At 48.2% G+C, this 23,739-nt stretch overlaps 10 protein-coding genes across 10 annotated transcripts; 2 read left to right on the forward strand and 8 right to left on the reverse strand.

Moving 5' to 3' along the window:
• Positions 1-198: 198 nt before the first annotated feature.
• RhiXN_07840 (pre-mRNA cleavage factor Im 25 kDa subunit 2) lies at positions 199-897 on the reverse strand (the record flags this gene model as incomplete). Its single annotated transcript, XM_043327656.1, has 2 exons — positions 199-478; positions 737-897. The coding sequence occupies 2 exons, from the start codon at positions 895-897 to the stop codon at positions 199-201; spliced, it is 441 nt and encodes a 146-aa protein (XP_043183041.1).
• A 190-nt stretch (positions 898-1,087) lies between these two features.
• Positions 1,088-1,802, reverse strand: RhiXN_07841 (pre-mRNA cleavage factor Im 25 kDa subunit 2; the record flags this gene model as incomplete). Its single annotated transcript, XM_043327657.1, has 2 exons — positions 1,088-1,418; positions 1,507-1,802. 2 exons carry the CDS (start codon positions 1,800-1,802, stop codon positions 1,088-1,090), a joined length of 627 nt encoding a protein of 208 aa, XP_043183042.1.
• Positions 1,803-2,844: 1,042 nt separating this feature from the next.
• Positions 2,845-3,956, forward strand: RhiXN_07842 (S1/P1 nuclease; the record flags this gene model as incomplete). Its single annotated transcript, XM_043327658.1, has 6 exons — positions 2,845-3,155; positions 3,206-3,215; positions 3,270-3,441; positions 3,495-3,652; positions 3,707-3,845; positions 3,898-3,956. The coding sequence occupies 6 exons, from the start codon at positions 2,845-2,847 to the stop codon at positions 3,954-3,956; spliced, it is 849 nt and encodes a 282-aa protein (XP_043183043.1).
• Positions 3,957-4,126: 170 nt separating this feature from the next.
• On the reverse strand, positions 4,127-4,609 carry RhiXN_07843 (uncharacterized protein; the record flags this gene model as incomplete). Its single annotated transcript, XM_043327659.1, has 2 exons — positions 4,127-4,489; positions 4,556-4,609. The coding sequence occupies 2 exons, from the start codon at positions 4,607-4,609 to the stop codon at positions 4,127-4,129; spliced, it is 417 nt and encodes a 138-aa protein (XP_043183044.1).
• A 975-nt stretch (positions 4,610-5,584) lies between these two features.
• RhiXN_07844 (uncharacterized protein) lies at positions 5,585-6,241 on the reverse strand (the record flags this gene model as incomplete). Its single annotated transcript, XM_043327660.1, has 3 exons — positions 5,585-5,752; positions 5,814-6,032; positions 6,086-6,241. The coding sequence occupies 3 exons, from the start codon at positions 6,239-6,241 to the stop codon at positions 5,585-5,587; spliced, it is 543 nt and encodes a 180-aa protein (XP_043183045.1).
• A 1,438-nt stretch (positions 6,242-7,679) lies between these two features.
• Positions 7,680-9,978, reverse strand: RhiXN_07845 (HMG (high mobility group) box protein; the record flags this gene model as incomplete). The annotated part of the gene is made up of 7 exons (XM_043327661.1): positions 7,680-7,997; positions 8,047-8,856; positions 8,910-9,200; positions 9,254-9,328; positions 9,384-9,407; positions 9,463-9,863; positions 9,939-9,978. 7 exons carry the CDS (start codon positions 9,976-9,978, stop codon positions 7,680-7,682), a joined length of 1,959 nt encoding a protein of 652 aa, XP_043183046.1.
• Positions 9,979-11,983: 2,005 nt separating this feature from the next.
• On the reverse strand, positions 11,984-12,486 carry RhiXN_07846 (DNA-binding methylated-DNA-cysteine S-methyltransferase; the record flags this gene model as incomplete). The annotated part of the gene is made up of 3 exons (XM_043327662.1): positions 11,984-12,225; positions 12,281-12,363; positions 12,413-12,486. The coding sequence occupies 3 exons, from the start codon at positions 12,484-12,486 to the stop codon at positions 11,984-11,986; spliced, it is 399 nt and encodes a 132-aa protein (XP_043183047.1).
• A 179-nt stretch (positions 12,487-12,665) lies between these two features.
• RhiXN_07847 (Smr domain-containing protein) lies at positions 12,666-13,257 on the forward strand (the record flags this gene model as incomplete). The annotated part of the gene is made up of 3 exons (XM_043327663.1): positions 12,666-12,863; positions 12,926-13,185; positions 13,242-13,257. 3 exons carry the CDS (start codon positions 12,666-12,668, stop codon positions 13,255-13,257), a joined length of 474 nt encoding a protein of 157 aa, XP_043183048.1.
• Positions 13,258-14,357: 1,100 nt separating this feature from the next.
• On the reverse strand, positions 14,358-17,760 carry RhiXN_07848 (pheromone-regulated membrane protein; the record flags this gene model as incomplete). Its single annotated transcript, XM_043327664.1, has 13 exons — positions 14,358-14,562; positions 14,622-14,805; positions 14,858-14,929; positions 14,979-15,103; positions 15,157-15,321; positions 15,376-15,548; positions 15,606-15,878; positions 15,929-15,967; positions 16,058-16,291; positions 16,363-16,558; positions 16,780-17,081; positions 17,194-17,574; positions 17,641-17,760. The coding sequence occupies 13 exons, from the start codon at positions 17,758-17,760 to the stop codon at positions 14,358-14,360; spliced, it is 2,469 nt and encodes an 822-aa protein (XP_043183049.1).
• A 215-nt stretch (positions 17,761-17,975) lies between these two features.
• RhiXN_07849 (phospholipase) lies at positions 17,976-22,945 on the reverse strand (the record flags this gene model as incomplete). The annotated part of the gene is made up of 21 exons (XM_043327665.1): positions 17,976-18,177; positions 19,436-19,605; positions 19,663-19,910; positions 19,965-20,013; positions 20,066-20,176; positions 20,229-20,258; positions 20,308-20,341; positions 20,389-20,823; positions 20,873-20,927; positions 20,977-21,070; positions 21,118-21,217; positions 21,267-21,321; positions 21,372-21,557; positions 21,606-21,667; positions 21,715-21,728; positions 21,782-22,019; positions 22,072-22,474; positions 22,525-22,541; positions 22,591-22,702; positions 22,757-22,774; positions 22,819-22,945. 21 exons carry the CDS (start codon positions 22,943-22,945, stop codon positions 17,976-17,978), a joined length of 2,760 nt encoding a protein of 919 aa, XP_043183050.1.
• Positions 22,946-23,739: the final 794 nt, after the last annotated feature.

Raw genomic sequence — 23,739 nt, forward strand, 5'->3', positions numbered from 1 at the left:
TCTTGCGCGATACAGTTCAGGCGCAACGGATACCCCGGTCCAAGCCACCCGATAGAACCCAACTGAGCCTCTCTTCCCCGATGGGAACCTATTTCGCGATACAGTTTATCGAACCGAACCAGTTCGAAACACATTCCACGCAACACAGCGCAACACATCCTCGGCGAGTCGCGACGCCTCGACATTTCCAGCTCCATCTCAAGCTCCATCTGCATCTGCATCTCCGGCTCCAGCCCCGCACACGACCACGATGATCCAGATGATCCAGAAGTCCATCCGTGATGGGAAGTTTGTTCTGCGCCGGGCCAGGGCGCGGTAATGAGATCGGATCGCATACGTGAACAAGGTTGGAGACATGAAGGGGAAGGGGAAGAGGTAGAGTGGGCCTCGTTTGACCCAGCAAGGGGGAATAGGGGCTGCGCTCGGGGATATCTCCCCTTGATCACTCGTGGAACCAAGAGGTACCCGTTCGACAAGTCTATCGTCGTAGATCAACCTCGGTGGGATGTTCTTTCGTCCAGGAACCTATCACCCAACCACATCCCTCGCCTCACTCCAACTAGAGACACCCATCCGTCCACATGCCAACCCATACAGCGCGCACATCAAAATGACCCAAGCGTCCAGAACCAAAATCCAAACCCAACACTGCCCTTTTTCTCGCTCCACAAACAAGCAAGCAAAACAAACAAACAAGGAAAGAAAGGAGAAAGGAAAGTCCAGACCAAAGGCTCACCTCGCCGCGTTATCATAAAGCTCAAACAACGGAATCGCGAGCAGCTTCATGTTTTTCGGGACCGCTAGGACCTCTGTCGATCGGGTTTCGGGTGTAGTTTGAATCGGATAATACGATGCCGAATCGGGAAAGGGGGGAGAGGAAAAGAAATAGAGTGACATGGGTTCAGCCACACACGTATAGAAAAAAAGACAAAATGCCTAGTCAGTAAAAAACGTCAAAAAGGGAGACAAAACAGGGACGCACTCCTCTCGGGCATCTGCACCAGAAACAGTTTTTTGCACTCTTTAGGCTTGGTTACGTGTGCTGGGATGAATGGGTACTGTCATAATTTGCGTAAGTGGGTTTCGTCTATGAGATCGAGGGTAGGAGCAGTTGAAAGGCCCCTCCAGGATCGAGTCCAGAGTCGCAAGGGGCGCAATTCAAAAGTTCCCTAGAGTCCATTGTTGGGATGGTGCCTCGGACCCGAGACAAAGCCATGTTCCCCTCCTCTCGAAAATCAACACTCACCATAAATGTCTCGAAATTAGGTCTCCACCACTGAGCCAAACAATCGCCAATCTCCCAATCCCCATCCTGTCCAAGGTGTTGTGCGCTCCCAGGAAGAGGTGCGAGTCGTTCGTCCAGTCGGGCTTTAAGACCTTCCGTCTCGTCTTCTCCCGGTTTGAGATAGTCTCCCGGTCTGTTCCACCCCCCAACACATAAAATAAAAATGAATGAATTTATAAGTGAGAGACAGTCGCGCAGGACATGAAAAGCAACAAACGTACAACTTGAAAAAGGCATTTGCGATCTGTAACATCAGGATATGTGGGTGCCCGTGGTCATGTACGACCAGAATCCCCTCGACCGTACGCCTCATTCCGAAATCCTCATAGTTGTTCTGTAGTCGTTGAAGACGCGCCGAGACAGACGGGTCTTCCTCTGGTTGAGCTTCTTTCGTGCTGTCGTCCCCCACCATCACACAGTCAGTTTCGAGTTTTAATCTTGGTTTTGCACCAGTATGGGTATGTACCTGAACGTAAAATTCGAGAGTGGGTACCTGTAAAGGTACTTGTAAGTACATGTATAAGGATAACAAGGCGGGTACATACAAATTAATCGTATTCGACATAATTTACGCGAGTCGAGGTGGCGAAAAACAACACGAGCGCTGGGCAGTACGAGTCTGTTACGTAATGGCGCTTGTTAGGACCAGTTGGCTGGGTTTGGTGATGTCAGGCCCAGAGTTGCAAACATGAGCATGATATTGGGATGGTAAATCCTCTTTCTTTTTTACTCGGAGAGTTGGAATTGCTTGGTATTAATTTTGGGTCTCGTGGTCTAGCATTCTAACAATTTTACCAAATAGGATTGGTCGGCGTTTACTTGGTTGCCGACGTGGTAATACATGCCAAGCGTCCCGGCACAGCCCCTTCTGGAGAACACGCGATTTATGCTTTCAATGATTTTCGTAGCTGAGAAACCTGGCGGTTGCCCCCATTCGGGTTATATGCGCATTCGTCCGAGCTTCATACCGTTCGTCTTACCTGACATAATTCGAATTCAATGCGACACGACTTCGAGCAAAGACATTTGGATCTGATCGAAGCTCCGTACCTTGTCTTTTCTTACACCAGGCGCTGTAAACGAACGAACCTCTTCGAGCTGTCTGCCGTAAGTTATGTAAGGACTCCAAGCGTAGGCAAGCGCCGGCGCCGAAGAATTCCGACCCGGACAACTTGAGCTTGACCAGTGTTTTGTATCAAAGGCAGGCAACCGTATCAATCCCGCTCCGCTCTGGTTCGGCTTTATAACATATAAATATCTTTCGTATCTTGGTTCTCTGCTCTAAATAAATAGAAATAAGGAAAATTACCTGCCAGCGACCTCTTCGCAGCTTCTTTCTTCTTCCAACGTGCCCCCGACCACGCGCACATGTCTCGCCTATCTCTGTTCTCGACGATCATTGGGTATCGAACTCGTATCTAAATAGAAAAATGAGCTCTTGTCACGCGGGGCGCAAGATGCTTCGCAGCTTCGATTGCATGATTCTTGACCGAAAAAATCTATGAATAAAAGGCACGAAAAATCCGTGGTATACTCTAGCGGCTCCCCCTTGGCTCATTATGCGTACTTCGACCTTTTTGCTTCCTGTTCTTTCCCTGGCGCCCAGCGCGTTTGCGTGGGGTGCTCTAGGTCACCGCACTGTTGCTGTCGTGGCTCAAAACTACCTGTCTTCTGCGACTAAAACATGGGTCTCCAATATCCTGGGCGATACTTTGGTCAATGTTGCTACCTGGGCGGACGACTACCGTTACACAACTGCTGGAGCCTTCAGTGCGAGCTACCATTATATTGATGCCCAAGACAATCCGCCTACGAGTTGCAGCGTTAGTTATTCGAGGGATTGTGGCAATGCTTGTATTGTAAGCGCCATGTAAGTGCTCTGCCATACATTTCACAAACAGATTACTGACCAACTCTCAGTACGAATTACGTAGGTTATATCAACAGACATGAAACATGACACTATCTCACTACAAATCTTTAGACTTCTCGGGTGCAATCCTCTTCATTATCAACTTCAGAACGTGCCATTGCACTCAAGTTTATTGTTCATTTACTGGGAGATATTACCCAGCCCCTACATGATGAGAACAAAGCCACAGGCGGTAACGGCATTTCTGTCCTTTGGAACGGTGCAACCACAAACTTGCACTCGGGTAAGTTGGAACTCGCATATATTTCAACTGTATTGATTTTGTTTACATTATAGTCTGGGACTCGTCCATCGCGGAGAAATATGTGGGCGGCAATACGGTTGCCTACGCTACCACCTGGGGTAATCAGATCATCACCAAATTAGCGGCTGGTGGCGCATACGCTAGCTCCAAGGCATCCTGGTTATCTTGCGTCAACCCGTCAACTGCCCAAGTAAGTTTCGGGGTACTCATTTTAGAATCAGCAGCTAAAAATAGGGAAAATTAGACCTGTGCATTGACTTGGGCAGCGGATGGAAACGCTCTTGTGTGTTCTTATGTGCTCAAAACTGATCCGACCGGAAAAGAGCTATCCGGAACTTACTATACCGGCGCATACCCGTTGGTCGAGCAGCAGATTGCCAAGGGTGAGTTTTGGTTTTTACAAGTGAATTACGATTGCTCAAGTCTGGTAACAAGGTGGTGTCCGCTTGGCCGCATATTTGAACACTATTGTTACCGGCAGTTCCGGTTTCTAATAGCTTGACTTTCAACAAGAGGTCTGAGTACAGATATGAATGAACTAAAATACAATGCTATTTTGATACAATATACATATAAATCAGTTGTACAGATGGGTATCCATGAATCAAGTGGCCTGAATAATCTGCGAACGAATCGGTGGCTCTTTTCCTTCTTGGTATAAGTATTACTGAAGTGGATATGTGGGTAGAGGAACAACATGAATGCCTATGCTATCAGCTTCCAATCGGTCATACGCGAACCCGTCGACGGTAGTCTGGGAGCGGAATTGTATGGGTTCGAGCAGCACTGAGAATAGGAGGCCACTCACAATATCGGAGGCGCGTACTATTTCATTGCTGGTCGTCCTATTTCCATACTTGGCTTCGGCAGCCGCCTTCCGACTGCGACGCGGCGAGACATCGGCCTTGATATACCCTAGCCCCTGGACGTGGCGTCGCTCACCCTCGATCGATCTTCGGTTGTCGCTTGACGAGGACGTTCGTATGCGAAATCTGGCAACAGTTTTTTTGCATGTTGTGAGCTTGGCCTGAGTGAGGGCATTTCCATCAGCAATTCACGCCTCGAGTCCGCTGCTCAGCAGGGGTTAGCTGACCTTCAACGAGCTGAGGCTGGAGGTAAATTGGCATCGAATAGCAAGTGAGGGCATGAGGCCGGTCGTAATCGGTGTTGATAAGGTCAGGGGACGGGCTGAACGTGGTTGAAAAGGAACAGCGCGTAACAGCTCAGGTAGACCAATGTTGTTCTCAATGCAGAGAGAACAACTGATCCAGGTCCGGTTGGACTGCTTTTAAGGAACCAGATGAACGAGAAGCAGGGGAAAGGGACGGAAGCATGGAGATCTGACATGTCGGCCGGCGTAAACTGGGGTTGGCGCTAGTTGACATTAGTGAATGGCCAAGCAAAATGCTATTTATAGATCTACTAGTGAGCTAAAAGCACGTGATGACGGGCTTTGTCATTGCCCGATCGCGTCGTGCTAACCTGATAAAATGAATCCGTTGCCCCCGTTTGATTGAATTTCATACCGTCCTGGATCGCACGTACGTATATAAAAAGCGCTCGTGATCTTTATCTGGTTAATCTGAATGTATAGCAGGCAACTGAATTATAGGGGCGTTGGCTATATGGATAATCGCTGATAATAGAATTTAGCAGTGGAGTGAGAATCCATGGGGTACAAGTGCTTGATTATCCGTGGAAACCCTGGGTACTGTGCAAGGAGAGGGTGCCCAAAGTTAGAAGGCTTCATTATACTACTTTTATTAGAATTCTTAATAACATCTGGTCTATTTTCGTATGCGACCCACAGGTTTCGGGCTCCTCCCTCCCTATATAAGAAATTGATAGTATTCACAGGCGGCTCAATGCTTGTGCCTTACAGTTTTATTCGAATACTAGGCCTTATTGTCAACAAGTATACATGGGGTCATTATGACTGCTGGGTTCTAGTGTCCGACGAATGTTCTTCTGGGGGCTGGTAGAACATGGCTCAGTAGGAGTATTTAAAAGAAACTATCGCTGTGGGTAGATACACATAGGAAACTAAAGATTGTGCGAAAAATTTGTATATCTAAGGAGTTATTGTGATATTTGTGGAGGTACATCAATTTGCTTAGGTCAATTAGTTTGGAAAGATCGAATATCCCCAGCTTTCGACCTCTTTCTGCATTGCCTCCATCTCAGCCGCAAAGGCGCGGGCGCGAGCCTGGCGTACTTCAACAGCAGGTGCGTCCTTGATTGTTTGAGAGAAGCTCTTCCAGAGCTCAAGCGTCAGAAGCAGTTCATAATGCTTTATATATATATATAGAATTAGCTGCATCTACAGCGCGGTAGACCGTAGCACTGCTTACTAGCTCATATGGCGACAGCATATCAGGATAATTCTTGTTTTCCCTATGATTCCGCCACTGGGGAGAGCCCATGCTCCATACAAAACTATCGAGGGCATCTTCATAACCGTTGTATATCCAAAATGGATCAGGATGAATGGGTTGGTCCGGTTTTTTGACGCGACAACGATAGTGTATGCGAAGCTCAAACTTTTGGACTTCCACAACGACCCGGTTAATCTAGGTGAGCAAGATAAGCAAGTAGGTCTATAAAAATAACATAGATAAATAACCGTATCAATGAGCGCGGGAGGGCTGTTATCCTTATGCTGTTCAACTAGCGCCTTCAGCTTGTGGGTAATGCTTCTTGAGGAAGATTCCCAGTCCGGTTTTGCAAATATCTCAGCAGTGGATTCAAACCACTCTTGTGCATCAAGAATTCGACACATGGAGAAAGAGTGCAATGGAAGGGCGTTCTCGTGAGAATTGGGAAGAGGTGAGACTATATATGAGTCGCAGTAAGCCTTATGTGTTGGGAATAGAGAGTGGGGCGTCACAACAAGGTGCTATGTGGGTATCAGGAAATACGTAGAGTTGCAATTATATTAACATGACAATTGTTAGTTTGCCACTCGGTAGTGGTCACTTGGACCATAATATTCCCCTCTTCAAGTCAAAGACAACGTTAAACACTAGGCGCAAGAACGAAGCTTGGCCCAACTGGCCTATAAAAATCAACTGGGCCTATGGCATCTAGCTTCTGATTTCCGACCATGTATGCGCGTATCTCTACATATGTGACCTGCCGCCACGGATGTCGAGTCAAACCGGCAGGTGGGAACGCCCGAGCCGGGCCCCCAAGACGCGAGTACAACTCACGGACCAGGCGGACCATCTGCGCTCGGCAACGTGATGACAGGGACGGGGGGGACGGGAAGAAAAGATACTAATGAGTGCGTTGCTCGGCTCGTCTGTCAGCCGGGCATAGTCGATGTTCGTAACCGCTCGATAAGTCGGCGACCACCTGATCTCGAAAGTGCCGACTTCGTACGGGTCGTGCGGTTCCATTGGCTATGTCGCACCACATATTATGCAAAAAGTTTCACGATCCTTCTGAGGTGAATGCGACTCGTATCTGCGGGATCTGTCTCTGTCAGGAAATCTTGATGTTTGGCCCCATCCACTCTCAGCCGGCTGAGGACCACACAACCACCCGCAGCCACTCAGAAGCTATAGGGGATAGTCTAATTTACTGATGCCCTATTCACACATATATCTTGGTTTGAGTTATTGTGTGATCCTTTACTCGCATTTATACTAATAAAATCATGCTGTTGAGTCTCACCGGCGTCGCGGTCTGGAATGCTCGAGCTGCATTCCCCATGGTTAACAAACTTGGATCGACCTGGCCAGAGGTTGTCATACATGCATATACCGATATTACATACAAGTGTTCATGTTATTGGTCATTGTACATACAATAATGTTGTTCGAGAATAGTTGTAATCAAGGTGTTCGCTAATCGACCAGTTCGGGCCCAATTGGGCACCTATATATGGCTATCCTGCTTTGAACCTTTTAATCTGGTTTATGTAGTGATAAATTGAATTGTTCGATTGATAAGCAATCGTTATGAATTCATCTATACAAAAAGTCAGGTGCATATATATACATATCAGCAGAAGAACATTCATCGTGAATTACGAAAGATAGTTGTAAGGAAACGCGCACACGCTGTATGAGAACATCCAGTGCATCGATTAAGAATCAAGAGGTGCATAAGTGTTATCGGAGGAGGAAAAACGACGGCTATGGTCGTAACCGAAAAGGCAAGATATGAGAATGAGTGGTGCCTACGTACAAGTAGTACTTGTGATAAGGTCAATCTTAGTATGGCAGGTCTCCCGTTGTGTTCGAATAATACATATTCGGGACTTCCTTGTAAATTTCCGGATTTGCCGACGCATTATAATCATCTCCTGGCGGGTAGTTGAGTTCTGAACCATACTGACTTGGCCAGTCATAATAGCTTTGACTTGGACCCGGTTCGACATCAAATTCTGATGCAGTTGTGTGGTTATGTGCTGATTTGCACGAAAGTGCCAGTTGATGTGAGATAGGCACGTCACCAAGCGGGGCTGGTGCTGTCGGAATAGGAGGGTAGGCCTTTCCGGTGTTAATCGCATATGTCGAGTGTAACGTGGCCTGGACGAAATTAGCTATGCATAAAGACTCAAATAGGCTGAAACCTTACCTCATTACCAGTAGCGTTATCCTGCTCATACATCGCCGAAAGGTCAATGGGCTCCTCAGACCTCCATGGACGGGTGGAGTTGATTCCGTACAAAGTAGGTGTAGAGTTTATGTGTGATATGGGATTTACTGAACTGAGATTTGAACGACTTGTAGTGTTTTTGAAATGAAGTCTTGGGTGGATATGAGGAGTCAGGTGCTGCTCGGGCGGAGAGTTACCCGGCGAGTAATAGCTCAGACGATCAAAGGCCGAAAGGCTAGAATCAGAGTCACGACCAATGGTTTGCTTCTGTGCTCGTTCCCGGTGAGGATGAGGATAGTATAGGCGATGGTGCCGCCGCAAGGGAGAACCCACAAGCCTTGTCGGCATTGGCGAGGCTGAATTACTCTGTCGTTGGTGAGAGTAGGAAGTTGAATTGGCGTGTTCGGCAGATAGCGAAGGTAATGGAGAGGAAGTATCAAGGGGAAGCGACGATGCACGGCGGTATGACCATCCACGGAGGGAATCATTGACCTGAGATGGAGGAGATACTGTAGTAGGTAGCACTGAGTTCTCGTCGCTTCCAGCAAGGGAGGTAAAGGTGTGCGTTGGGCTATAGTTGGTTATTACTGAGCCGGTCGCTCCCGAGTTAAGAGGATGCATAACATCTGGGCGGGGAATTGAAGGATTGTTGGGTGCGAATGGATCAGTAAATACCGGTGGTTCTCTTCCTCTAGAACGCGTAGTATATCGACGTTTGTGTGAAACTGGCATCGCGTCCCTGGTGTCTCGTGAGCCGATGGTTGGAGTTGGGGAGTAGCACTCGTCACACTGTCTCGGTCGAGTCCCAGCCTTTGGGCCTCCTCCTCCAAATGCTTACCAACCACTCCTTGCTGTATAAGCTGGGCTACGCGTACGCAGCGCGCCTTGTCCTTCCTACGTTCCTCTTGATCTATAAGCCTGGGTCTTTCACTGTTTCCAAAGCTCAGAACTCCTCCTTCAGCTACATTGAGACTTCCAATGATCTCTTGAGCGCCATTCGCTTTACCAATACCAGGAGAGGATGAATAGGCCGACAAGGCTGGAGCCCCACGACACTTAACTCGTCGCTTGACAACCCCGTCAAGCTTCGCAGGTTTGTATCGGTAGCCAGGATACTTTCGACTATGCCGTTCCTAATATCAACGAATGATGAGCGAATGATTCAAACAGTCAAACAAACGCGTACCTTCTCAATATCTGCCTTTTGTTCCCAGATTAAACGCTCGGCAGGAGATAGCTTGTTCCAGATCTCGCCGATAATCTATGGCGAATGTTAGGAATAAATAAGAAGAGTACTCATGAATAGAGATGCCTACCTTGCTAATATGGCGGTGGTCGTTCTGGGTAATTTTCAGTTAGCATAAGTTGGTGACAGTAAAAGAAGCCATGACTAACCTCCACCTTGCCGGGAATCAGCTGAGCAGCCACATGGTGGGACCTGAAAAGTATGAATGCATTGCGAGGCCGTGGTATATGGCCCGCTGGACGCTTCTTGCTGTGGGACGGCTTCTTAGCCACAGGCTCTGGTGCGGAGGATGTTGGTGTAGGAATGTCCATAATGAAGGGGGAGAATGCTGAATCGGCTGGCGAAGGGAAATCGCTTGAATCGGGTGTGATAGCCATTTCTGAAGGGGTAGGCGAATAGCTTGAAGTTGATGGCTCTGTGTAAGTAGGAAATGAAGGGTGGTCAAGACTGGGTGCGGAATACATGGCGCCTAAATCGGGGTCGAGTATGTAAGGCTGAGCGAGTCGGCTAATGGGGTGAGCTTGGGCACGGGTATCTGCTGAACCTTGTACTACGGAACAAAACAAAATTTAGCAGATGACCAGTAGGATCGGAGCGTGTCTAGGGAGAAAGGAGAACTACTAACCGTTATATTGCACAGGATTGAAGCCACCGCACTGATCCATGGAAGTGAGCTTACGACTACAACCCAAATGACTTGGCTGGAAAGCAGAAATGCTACAACAGCAATGGCCGAAAGAGGGAACAGGTAAAAGCGAAGTGGGGGATGCGCAGAATTAACACAGAGTTCGAGGGAAGCAAATCAAAGATATGAACTCCGGACACGGAATGAAGCAGATGAGAGAGAGTTATGCTCTCGGCGCGGTGAATGCGAAACTTATAGGCCGTCAAACCCGAGAACGACTCGCGCAGCTCGTAGGAGGCAGATTTGTGTGATTTATATCGGAAAGGAAGATAAAGGTAGTACACAGTTGCGCCAGGATTGCGGGTGTAGAGTTGACAAAATGGTCCGGGACTGTGGTGCGCAAATTGAGTTGCGGTTTGAAATACCAATTCCCCTCACCCATCGCGTGAATCCTGCAACACTGGCATTCTGAGGGTAAACCATCCTATATTTGACTGGGGTTCGTCATAGTAATACATTATAGTTAGTTGAAATCGGTCTAGTCACCGTTATTATCCTCGACCTTCTGGAGATCGATCGCATAATCTGTTCTGTCCGCCCGCTACTCCTCGAGGCCCTGCTCCTGTTGGGGATTCTCCGGCTCGGCTGCCTATGCAAGCGGATATCACGTCAAACTAACTATCATACCGACTAGCAGCTTATATCAACAAAGAAATCGCGCTACGTATCCGAGATATGGGGGAGTAATTTCTACTTTAGGAACGGCCTCTTCGTCGGAAAAGTTGCTTTGTCGTGTAGATACACTTATCCTCTGGAATCTTGACAACAACCCGAGAGAGCGAGCACCTCCTACCACAAATCTGGAGACAGCTAAAATTGGGCATGCGGTGAGCCTATATGAAACAGTTAGCTCACCTCCGTTTCCTTGAATATCCATATTTTGGGACGCAAAATTCTCTATATGGGCTTTTTTTTTGGTACTGAGTGCAATATCGGTCGCAGCATTCATACACTCGGCTGATAGTTGGCTGCTCGTTGCAGCTCCAAGGTACCAAATTTGACACCACCGCTTCATCACATGAGAAGTTGAACATGTCTATCACCGTTTCAGCCTTCAACAGTTCCCGAGAGAATCACGTCTCGAACACCGTTACTCCCTAAATGAATCCCGGATGACTTGGTCATTTAGTACCCCGGTCTTTTACGACCACCTTTTGAGTCGGCCAACACTTAGCATGTATCGAGTCGTGCCTGCCGTCATTACCCAAGGTACTAGGCCACGGCATAAATGCACCACTTGCTTGTAAGTTACAGCAACGGGTGTCTATTGGACCGCGAGTCATAAATTGCAGTAAATTCGTGGAGACCAGAACGACTTACCTGACAACCAACGAATATTCAAGTCACCGATCCAGAGGGAAGTGAGATGTATTGTCGATCACGGGGAGAACGTTCGTCCCTGGATAGCCGTATTTGGGACCCCCATTGTGGAATGCCGGCTGTGCCTAGGAGCGATTCAAGAATCTGCCTAGCTAGGGATAATTTCATCCAATCCTGACCCGCGACACGTCGATGAGAGTTTACATCCATCGAGTCCTTGAATTAGTGGCATAGTGATATACAGAAGCATAAACGGTCCTTTTTTACGGTGGCGCGATAGTGTTCTTGACCGTCGTGATCCAGAAAAGAAGACATCGCTAGCTCCACGCATTTGTGGAAAAATGGATAGATGCACGAAAGCACTACCCACGCATAAGCCCAGGGATAAGCGAAGAACGAAATCCGAAATTCTGTCGAACACAAAATAGATGAATCCTAAAGAAGCACCTACTGTTGAATTTTACGCTAAGTTGCTGATTGATTATTCCAGCTCACTTCGAGCCAGACCGGACCAACGGACCAGTGAAGACAGAGCCAGTGGACCGGCAAAGGAAAACACACAAAACTCGAGCAAAAGATCTGATCCATAGAGGAGAAAAGGCTGTAGCACAGATAGATGGCATGAAATAGAGCGATGATTCCAAGTGCGATAGATCACACAGATGTCAGGCATCCTGCACATCAAGCTCGACCTCGGATGGATCAGGGAACCATCCATACTCTGACAGATTGACCTTCATCAAGCCACCTCCCGGAGTGGATTGGCTAACTTCAACGCCTTCGGCCTCGAGCGCCTCTCTTTGGCGATCTGCTCCGGTAGTCCCAGGGCCTCGAGATGAGATTGTACCGTTACTAGCGATCACGCGCTGCCAAGGGATATCGGAGCCATCAGGAAGAAATTTGAGAGCTAATAGCGGAGACGTGAAGCACGGTAACCGTAGATAGGAGTGATTATATCAGACCTTGCCCTACATGACGAGAGTGTCGGGGCATTCCCACAATTTTTGCGATGTGGCCACTGGAGAACGTTGAGTTAGAGGCGGTGCTGCAGTAAATACACATATACAAACTGGGCTGAAATAAGAGCCACTCACTAGCTAGTCACCCGTCCTATGGGAATCTGACGGACCGCGGCATAAACTTGTGCGTGGAACTCTGCAGCGTCCATGGTGGTTGCAAAAAGAGGTGCGCCATCAACCGCCCGACACACAAACAATTAAGTTTGTTGGGGCTTGTGGGGACAAGCGTACTCATTTGAGCACGTGATAAATAACATACAACTCGCGAGTAACACGTTTTGTCTTCTTCCACAACCCGACTTCACGACTCGTACGTCCAATCACGATAATGCTCGGAGCAGTAGCTGTATCCGTTCTTGCGTTCACGTTCTGGGTTTGGACGTGGGGCAAAGGAATCCCGTACATCGACCAGCAGCCAGGTCAGAAATGGCGGGAAAAGGCACGCGTCGCAGCCCGTAACAGATCCAAAATGCTGGACCAGGCCAGCGTTGCATGGAAAGCTGGACAAAAGAGCACAGCCAAAACGGTATGTATTACTTGTATGCACGTATCATCATCGTCTTCTCAAACCTGATTTAACTACCCCAGCTGTCTGAACGGGGTAAACACTTTGGAGCTCAGGTCGAGCGCTACAACGAACGTGCTTCAAAGGAAATATTCTTGTCCCTGAACGCGACTTATTACTCTGGGACTAAGGAGGCCTTGGAGAAGATCGATCTCCACGGGCTATTTGTAAACGAGGCGCTGGTTTATGCCCAGAACCACCTCGATATGTGCCGCGACGCGGGTGTTACACAACGTCGATCATTACCGGACGCGGTAACAACAGCAAGGATGGGATCGCCAAGGTATGTACAACCGAAACGCTACGGACTAGCTCTCATCTTGTTCATTTTGATCTTAGATCAAGCCTGCAGTAGAAGGTCTTCTTGTGCGGGAAGGACTTGGAGATAGGTTCCTCTGGGAGAACGAAGGCTGTGTGGCGGTCAATGTGCCTAGAGGAAGATCGAGACAGACCTTTACCTCTAATTCCGACAGTGGAGGGTGTGTTGTAATGTGAATCCATCGATTGGCGGTTGGACAATGACCAACACAATTTGGCTGTATTAACGATTTCCTTTTTTTATTTTGGATATTATTTGGTGTAGTCTTGTATGTATCATGTTTTGTTTTGTAAGTCAACTATCAATATTATTTTGTTATCGTGTCTTGAATAAGGTATCTGAACAATTATCATTATCATCTCGTCACCGTGAACCCAGAAGGTGCGGATATCCGCACCCTCACTATGCTTTGGCCAGAGGTCGCGCGTCTTGGAAATGAAAATCTGGACCCAGTGTGTGGATTTTGCCAGTAATCCGCACCTTGGGGGAACACAGTGCGGTGCGAAACCTGCAATGATTAGTATCACTCACGTTCTGGCTGGGCCAGCCGCTACAACCTTTCGACTCTACGCCGTTTGCTGGAGTCATACTTGCCGAAGGGGTGTGATCAATACCAACAAATTTAGCTACGTACTAACGGACCCCCACTGCACATCATAAGTGAACGATGAACACAAATTCAATAAATTAATCACTTTTCCAAGCAATGAAAAAGGGTAAATGAACGTAACGATCATATGCAAGTGCAAGTACTACAACACTAGGCAAAAGCGAAACAGCAGTGGAAGGAGCAAAGGAGAGACAAGCCATACGACAAGAGAAGGGCAAAGTATGTACAAAAGGGCCGAATAGCACATATATGAGAGATGAGGGGGGAAACATCTACGAATGAATAGAAACAGAATAACAAGAACGATCTATACAAAGCGCGAAGAAACATGCGTCTATCCGAATCTCACGAGCTGGGTTTGTTGTTGGATACATGGGTTGAAAAAGAGTCGGGAACGGAGTCGGGGAGAAGAGTGTCGTATGTGAAGAGAAGGGAGAAGCAGAAACCAGGTGGGACAATGATATTTTGAAAAAGCGAATCCAGAGGGAGAGGGAAGAACTAAAAGCGGAGACACGAGCCGAGGGGTTTAGAGACTGAATAACCCTCCACCGCGTCTCCGACTGCCACCGAACGGATGGACCAAGACGGCAGAGCAGAATAAACCTACGGTCAAGCCAACAGCGACAGACACAAGCTGCTCTGCGACCTGGAATCCGGTACCATAGGAATAGTTTGCGCCCACAGAGTTGTTCGTCGATGCGAATGACAGTAGACCACCGTTTGCGAGACCACTGGAAGAGAATTCTATGTTATAAATATGGACACAAGCACAAGTAAGGGGCGAGCATACCTGGGCAATTGGAATAGAATGCCTGTAAGCATAACTACGAATGCTGTTCCATTGAAAACCCGTCCGTAGAGGTTGCCGGCCAATCCAACAGCAAGAGACCCCAAAGCCGAGGTAATATCAGATCGGCCAGGGAATGCAATGCTCGAAAAACGGTTGGTGACCCATCCGGCACACGAAATCAAGACTGCGACATACTGGAACCAAGTTTAGTCGGGCATCAGCAAAAACGGACTTACAAGTTCTTTGCGCCGAAGGGCTCTGATTTCGTAGACTCAAGAATAGAGAAAAGCCAGGAACACATAAGAATGCTAGTACAGTTAGTATCCTGTATACATGTACGTCATGCAAAGGGCTTACCCCAATAAGGACCTGCAGTCCTTTGCCACCACGGCCCATTAGCGTCATGAACGTTTGTGCACAGATAATCCTCAGATCCGAAAACCTTCTGACCCGATACGGCATGGAAGAGTTCCGCTCCAATACTCAGACCAAACCCAAGGAAGATGGAATAGATAATCGAATAGCATAAGCGGACCGAGCCAGAGATGATAGACCGAGAGGCGAGTCAAGTGAACCGCAGAGGACGATGTAGCCGGGAAGAATGAGCACCACAGATCCAGACGCGACCGCTGCATAGCAGACATGTTTGGATGCAGCGAATGCACCAGCGATAAAACTCAGCAGGCCGGCAATCGTGATCCTGGACGAGCCGGTATTAGAACACAACTAGAAGGGGATAGACTAGAAGACATACTCAAAGTTGGAGTAGAGCTCATTCTTGGCACTCAAGTTCTGGACAAAGACCAATAGTGCACCAAGGGGGAACGCGACAAGTGCGTCGACGAAACTACCCTTGAAGGAAATAGGGGTGATGAAGGCACTGCAGAATCCACCGATAACGACTGTGATCCAACCCTTATAGAGCACCTAAATAACGTCATCAGTACCCTCAACGAAACGAACGGCAGAAGGAATGTAACGCACGCGCTTCTTCATCAGTTCATCCAATTGCTGGCTGGCCTCACCCACACCCAGTTGGTCATGAATCACACGCCAGTAGATCCGATGGGCATCAAGAAGTTTACCTAGATCGAGGGCCGATGATTGTTTCAAGAACTTGGTATCGGATGTATGCGTTGCCGTGTCGCCGAAGGAGAAGAGCATAACCGAGGGAAGGTACATGCATGAGACTTGAATGTCCAGTACACGAGCAGTGGCTTGGATTTGTGCTTCCAGACGATGGGATGGCGCGCCAACCTGTCACGGGTCGATCAGTGAGTTATAATTGACCTGGGGATTGGGCTCACATCATCAAAGCTCGAGCGAGCTTCAGGATAAAGTCTTGTCTTTGCAAAATCTCAGCTACGTGCATCGTGATCTATCGTAGAGATCCAAGTCAGCCAAGTCTCACGCATACAGCCAGCACACAAACTCACATAGACTTCTTGTCTCTTTTTCTTCTCCTTTCTTCTTCGACGTCTCTTCTCCTCTCCACTCGTCCCCCACTCGGAGAACGGGGTGCCCCCTTCTTCTGTCCCAGGAGTACTCCACCCGGGCGTTGTCCAACCAGGAATATGTGGCACTGGTAGCGCACCAAGATGTAGAGATGAACGCTTGGCTTTTGCCGTCTCGGGCGCCGCAATAGTAGACTTGGATCCGAAAATCGAGTACTTTGTCGAGGTGCTGGTAAGAGTTGGACGTAGCGGTGCACCCCCGCCGGGGACCGCCAACGAGGCCGCACCGACGAGGTCTCCAGTCGAACGCGATCTGGGGATGACATATCGCCGTCTGCCGAATCTGAGGTAGATGCAAGCGGATAGGGAGGGGTCTCCTGTTTAGGTTGAGGAGGAGTCACGACACCCGAGGGAGAGGCAGTTCCCGAAGATGCGGCGGTCTTGGATTTCTTGGCTTTTTGTACGACATTGTCTGCGGAATATCTACAACCAGGCAAAAATAGGTCAGATCCCATACGCCAAGTGAAAAAACGGAAGAAGTCGAGCAATTACTTCAAAGCGAATGACGAAGTGCGGGGGAGCAGAATTACGCAGCCAATCGAAGTCGGCGAGAAGTATTCGGTACAAATAACTCCCCCATTTTTTGGTGACCGACGCTGACGTCGAAACGCCGCTTTGAATAAGCAAAAAATTGAGCAGCTCACCTCGACAAATGGTATCCTGGACGTTTGGCTTCTGCTCCGAGAGTAGAAGCAGCGGGAGTGGCTACACCAGTGATGTTTCCTGTACTAGCGATCAATCCTCCAAAGACACCACCCCCAGATCGTGCAGCCGCAGGACGAGAACTGGGTTTTAGTCCTTTAGGAATATGCAAGGAAAGTCCCGCAGATGGAGAAGGCTGAATAGCAGAATTGGATCCCGTTGTGGGCGATTCACTCGCAGAGTGCGATGGCCGGCCGAGGCGGAATGGGCATTCCGATGATGCTTGTGCGAGTGTTCGGTTCGCCTACTGAAATTTTTAAAGAAGGGATTTTCGCCTTCCTCTTCCGTCAACTCGCAACTGGGTGTAGATTGTGCCGACCGAGGGCGCTGCTGATGATCGTAGAGAGTCAATAGACTGAGAGGACACCACCACCAGTTCCCGGACCAGTCGCCATATTCCCAACTCCCAATGTCGATTTCGGAGCCGTAGCGCGTTTTTCGATATCGGCCTCGTCATCGTTTTTCTCCTCGGGCTCCCTAGGCTTACGGCGCCTCAGCCATCCTCCGAACCGACCACTCTGGTGCGCCTTGACAAGTCGGCTGGCACGCCGTTCAATCGACGCGGCTCCATCAGGTCTGGGCAATCCATCGCGTTCATCCGGCTCGACATAAACGTCAAGTCCCAAATCACGTGTTTCATGTAGTGTTGGAGTCGTAGGAGCCGTGGATGGAGCCGTGGTGGGTGACTCCTCTCGATGCTCCTCAAGCGCCAACCGGAGATGTGCGAATGCCGCTGGCTACCATTCAGGTAATCAATTAGCCCAAGATTGGAAGCACCGACCGAATCAGGCAAGTCGACTTACATCCTGTGCATGCTCATCGAGTGCATGGGGCGACGGCGATTGGGCCCACTGAACGCGTCGGTTTGGACGACTGGGCTGGCCAGTTTCTGTTGTACGAGGTGAGGGTGTGTCTGGAGCCATATTTTCGTAAGGGACGACATTTGCCGTCTCTCCCCGCCGTTTTATATCCAAATATCGCCGCTAGATGACAAGCCCAGCTCGGCGGGTCCGGACCCTGAGAGCGTGGGGATAAAGCCGGTCCCCTCTTGTGCTCCATATCACCATATCATAAAATCTCCCAGCCGCGTTATCTAACCCCGCATACACTCCAGTTTGACTATGTTCGATATGCAAACTCAATGCTTGGATTGCGCTAGGCTAGATCCACCCGCTTGTATCGATAACAGGCCGCCGTTGTACACGAATAGGTATGCACCCCATTTGATTCTACTTCCATTCGAGTATTGTTCCATGGCCCCTTCCTCCATGAACGCATCCCTCCCCTCTTCCCCCGATTTCTCGTTCTCGACACCCCCATTTGGGTCTACGGGTCCAATTCTAGACGTCTGATGTTATATAAGTACCACCCCATTGCTGCGGCAGCGTCGACAAGACGATTTCCCAGCCGAACGAGTTCTCACTCCACCCGCCCAAGAATAATCCTTGGACAAATGAACGCATGTCGACGCACTCGCCCGCTCACCCAAGCAACGCCCGGTTCTTGACCGTGCAAAATCATCATCAGGGCGCACAACAGGCGCAAGGCCCCACTTACGGCCGAATGACGTCATTGAGCCTCATTTACCTTTTTTCCAATCCTACTCGACTTCTATGACACCTGTCGTACATCATTGCCATTTATCGATTTATCGACACACGATTGCAAGGGCGATCGCGTGTCAGGGGTCATGTTCGATGTCTCACATATTTGACCGTGGCGAGCGTTGGAATTCGGTGGACCGGGTTGCCGAGGCGAGGGAGCGGGAAGGGGGATTGCTCGGGCGATAAGGAAAAAGTTTAAACCCAGAGGCGGGTACGGCCAGGAACTGCAATGGAGCTGGTTCGCGATGACGGCTGAAAAACGGTAGCTCGCCAAACTTGGTATCTGCCTAGATGCGCGCGGCTGGAAAATTCGACGACGCCCAGGAACTTGCGGGAGAAGATGCGAACGCGATTCCCAGTATGCGATGGCTCCTCCCGTTAGACCGTTTTCCGAATCAAGTCCGTGTTTCATTCATACTATCGGGTGCATACACAGCCAATAGGCAAGTTAACTTTAAACTTCTTAATTCATAGGTTATCTATGGTTGTCTCTGTTCTTCCAACTTTGTCCGGTTGACTAGGTGATTAAATGAAAATAGGCAGCCTGTAACAACAGAAGCGCGTCAGTAAAAAAAAAAAAAGCAAAAGATCGAAAGATTTGTAGACAAAGATCGACGGAATGATTGTCAAAACCGCAAATGCCACAATAAACCATGGCCAAAGATGGAGATAAACAAATATCCCCCCACATATCCCGCAGGTAGAAGCAAGCTCGCATATGTGACCGTATCGCTCACATAGCCTCGCAGCACGTTCTAGCTTGAGGCATTAAAGTGTAGCTAGGTAGATAAAACTCTCCCCGCTCTCGGAAACCGAGCCCCCACTAGGGCTTAGATGGAGAATAGCAACGCCGTTATTGTCCGTCCGATTTCTTGCCCTACACCCATGTTCAAACTGCAACCACACGCACGTGTGCTCAAAGGTTCCAGCCGGCCGATACATCCCACTCCCGAGGCTACCGGCGAAAAAAAACAAGCTAGAGGAATAGACTCACGTAGGATTCAAACCTTGCCAATCGGGATTTTGGACTAGTTCCTTCTCTCCAATTAAAAACTCTAACGGAGCCTCGACCAGATGTCCATGGATCTGCGAAAGTTTAGACTTGACCATCGCCAAATCCCATTCAGTCGCTAAATGGCCGGTCTTGACTTTAGGAACGTATTTCTTTGCATTGGCGTTTCAGTGCTAGGCCAAGCAATGATTCGGGAGCCACGAGCTCACCTTGTAATCTTCCCAGTTTTGAACAATGTTATTTGGCACTGTCCTGAACAATTCGGAGAATATGGCCCTATTCTTCTGGGCTGTACCGGACCAGAGTGCCTGGAAGCGGTCCGATAAGGGGTCCACTACTGCGCTATCCTCCCGAGTTCCGAACTCATCATCGTTGGGGATCGGGGCCGGGCGCATGAATGAGGTGATTGGGTGATTTCCGTTTTCGCAGACTTGAGGCTCAATTAGACCGAGGTGCTCTGTATTTCGCAGTGAGATTGCGTTTAATCCATGAGAGCAACAAAAGAACCGACCTCGGAACAGTTTACGGCGAAGGCTCGCAGCAAAGCGAGTTGCCATGTACTAAATGCGCTTTCTAGTGAGTTGAAATCAAGTAAAAGAAAAGATGGCGCACGTTTTCGCCGTTCATTTTCGATTCGATCTCGTCTGTGTCCTCGACCACGAGTGCAATTTCAGAGTCGCCGTCACCCTTTTGACTACGGTCATTGATGTTGGCAGATCCCATCTGAATGTTTATATTAGTTGCGCTAAATTTCAGTGGGGAATTATTTCCGTACAATCACGCGACGATCGTCGACGATCATGACCTTGCTTCATATTCAGTATGGGTAGGTATAGAGCACCTCGGAAACACACCTTTGAGTGGATATACAACAACTCCGAGACGTATCTGTTCGAGCCTCAACATCAAACTATGTGAGCAGTTCTCAAACTTACGAATCCCGTTCCTCTTGCTCCGATCCAAGCCACTGCTCATCTGTGAATTTGGTTTGGTCCGCTAGAGAATGCTGTCCGACGGTATCTGCGACATCTTCATCTCCTCTCGGTGCACCATTCTGGAACCTGGAAATAATCTCCTCCGCCTCTTGCGTTGTTGCGGGCATATCAACAGCTTCGACTGTCTTTTGTGTCTCTTTACCCTTTTCAGTGAGTCCCATTCCAGAGTTGTCTAATCCGGCTGTAGGTTCGGGGGCGCGAATTTGAACCTTTTCTTGATGCCAAAAACCGTCATCGCCAATCCACAGACGAGCTTGTGCAACTTGAGCTTGATGGAATGTCACGCCCGAGTTTTGTTCCATCTCACGGATGAATGATGCAGGGGAGTTGATGCGATCGTAAGTGCGGAGGTGATAGAAACGGATGTAGTCTCGTCTATGTGGGAGTGTTAGATTGAGCCATGGGAGCATATAGGTAACCTTACGCATCGTAGCCTGCGCTACGAATCTCTTCGTAAATACTGTGTCCCCCACGGTTTACTATCGCCGATTGTTATAGCATATTCTCAGGTTTATATTCACAACTCACTAGTCCGATACTGAGCCGCCATAATCGTCTTGATTCCGTTTTCATCTTTAATGTTTCCGGCGAATCCAGGGACTTCCGGGATAACGATAATGACCTAGGGCCACGTTTAGCACTTAAAAGAGAGCAAATTCTGGACCTAACCTTGAACTTTTGACCACTCTGGGCAGCTACAAGGATTCGATCAACTAACGCTTTGGCAATGAGATTCTTGACCGGGCCATAGTTTCCTGTATTTGAAATGCTAAATTATGTTCAGAAACTGCTATCGGACATTGATCCTATTTACTCACAAAAACTGATTTTCAATGTAAATAAAGTGTTTCGCCTCCGAAATTAGTTCAATATCTGAGTTACGGTCAGCCTTGTTCGTGATATGGCACGCGACGCAAACATACAAGCCCTCTGAACACTGTCTTCAGTCAGGACGCCATGGCTCCAATCGCTAACGCTGCGCACGACTTGGACACGGCATGTACCAAAGGGTGAATGACCGTCCTCGTCGTCAGGAGGATATTCCTCTCCTTGCCATTTCTGCTTAAAGCGACGCCCCATCTTATGCCAGCGCTCGCGGTGAGGGTGTCCTAAGAGAGTCATTAGTCAAAGGTGAGATTGATTAGAAGTTGACCTACGCGTAACAGGTTGGTCAGGTTCGGCATCAGTGTCATGAGGAAGCGCCAGCCAATCGACATCCCTACTTAAGCATTAACTTTGGTCCAATGTACAACTTGGATTACCTACTGTCTTTTAGCATACTGACGAAATAGGTTAACGATGTTCCTCATATAATCAGGCTAGGTTCACGCACTTTACGGTTTTTTATTTCGTTCCAGCGTTCGACGAAATGCTGCACAATGTCCAGGACTACTGGCCCGATCAGGGTCATGTGGACGTCATGCCAGGGCATACGAGCCGTTTCTAATAAAGACACCTGGTTGCTCGCATAATGATCCACTTGTTGAAAGTCAAGTACTCTTGCGTTGTTGTAATCTTGTCCAGGAAAGAGCGTTTTCGAAAAATCCGTGGGATGACAGTCTGCTAGAGGGCTATCACAATAGTGTTACCTTAGTAACGTTCAATAAAACGTCATGTGCTTACTGAGAGTGAGTATCCCAGCGCCCAAAACACGCATCCAAACCCCCAATACAAGCTCTTTTATTATCGACAACGACAACCTTTTCGTGGTGGCTCCAGAACTCGACGTTAGAATCGGACCCAATATGATCTGGGTGTCTCACGCAAGTGATATTCGGGTGCAACTCGGTGAGAGCGTTCTTGGTGTGTTTGCTGGACATGCTCATTGTCTGAGTGACTTCCTTGTATACGATAACATAGACTTTGACGCCTTGTTGTGCCTTGCGCTGCAAGAGTCGGTCGAGCCGCCATTCGTAATTATCAGCCGGGGGACGACGTAGATAAAGCTCGGGCGAAAGCCACCAGTCCAGAATGAAGATGCACTCCTGAGCAGAGTCAAGGATCTCAGACATAGCCCAAAAGTAATCTAAATATAATTGAATTAAGCTTGATCAATAACCCTTCGCTATGACGTACCATGACCATCAATATGCCTGTGGGGATAATAAGTCATAAAGATTCCATTACTTAAGATATACGAACCATTTTACTGTGTTGTTCTCTCGAATATCAGCGAAACTTGTGAAACGATGGCTTTGACGGATTTCCTCGCGTATGCGATCGTGCTCCATTTCTTCGGGATCATCATGACGATCTTGTGAAGTGTTTGTCATCGAGCTACTATCTCAGATGTTTTATTATTCCTTACGGTTCGGATTGATCCAGCCTAAAGCAGCAAGGACATAGGAGCACAGCGTTAGATATGCGTACAGAGAGAAACTAAAGAAGCGATCTGCGCACCTGTCAGCTCCGCTTTGGTCCTCTGGATCCCTTCCCTCAGCAGTGGCAAATCCTTGTGTTCACTGACGAAATTGGATAGTTGACCGAAAAACGACATGGCGGTATATTGTATGAGCTATCGACCCCTGTTATAACTTTATATACTCTGGTTGGGTGGTGATGAGTTGATTTCAGCTCGTCGCCAGCTTCGGATTCGCGATCAGACCTTCGATCCAGGAATTATGCGGTGACAGCCTGTCACGCGTATGTATAGCTACGTCACCGAATCAGCCAGTGGCTATACAGTGGGCCACAAATCAAATGGGACATGTGATCCCATTTCAAGAAAGGTGGCTGTTGTTCAAAAAGTACTAAGACAACTAGAATAGATGTATTAGTCAAAAGCATAGCCGTATAGATGATAAGTTTATATCCAAATTTTGAGAGGAATCAAATAAGTACAGCTAGCAATACAAACCAATGTGTGGTCACAGGTGTCCTACTTGTTTTGCCAATTACACTTGAAAAGCCAGTGACTCATAGATTTTGTGCTCTGGAGCCATTTCTGCGGCAATTTCTGTCAAATAAAAAGTGAAAGAGGACTATGCTATAGTAAATTAGTATATATTGAGAGTTACAGGGCTCAAAGCCTAGATTTGTACAGCCAAAACTAGTTCACCATAAGGATTCTAATCTTGGCCCTTCCTGCCTTGCTACTCCAGAGTAAGCAATCATAGTATCTAGATATGCTGCATGTACATATTCTGGGGGGTCTCAAATGTATTCTTGCTAATAGAATGAACTTAAATGAGTGATAAAAAGAATAGGAGCCAAAAAGGTACAAATTTACTAGAAGCATAGTAAATGCATGACTTATACCACATACAAATGAAAGTACCAAAAGCTCTAATA

Source organism: Rhizoctonia solani, chromosome 9 (genome assembly GCF_016906535.1).
Source record: "Rhizoctonia solani chromosome 9, complete sequence".
In the NCBI taxonomy this organism is placed as follows: Eukaryota; Fungi; Basidiomycota; class Agaricomycetes; order Cantharellales; family Ceratobasidiaceae; genus Rhizoctonia; species Rhizoctonia solani.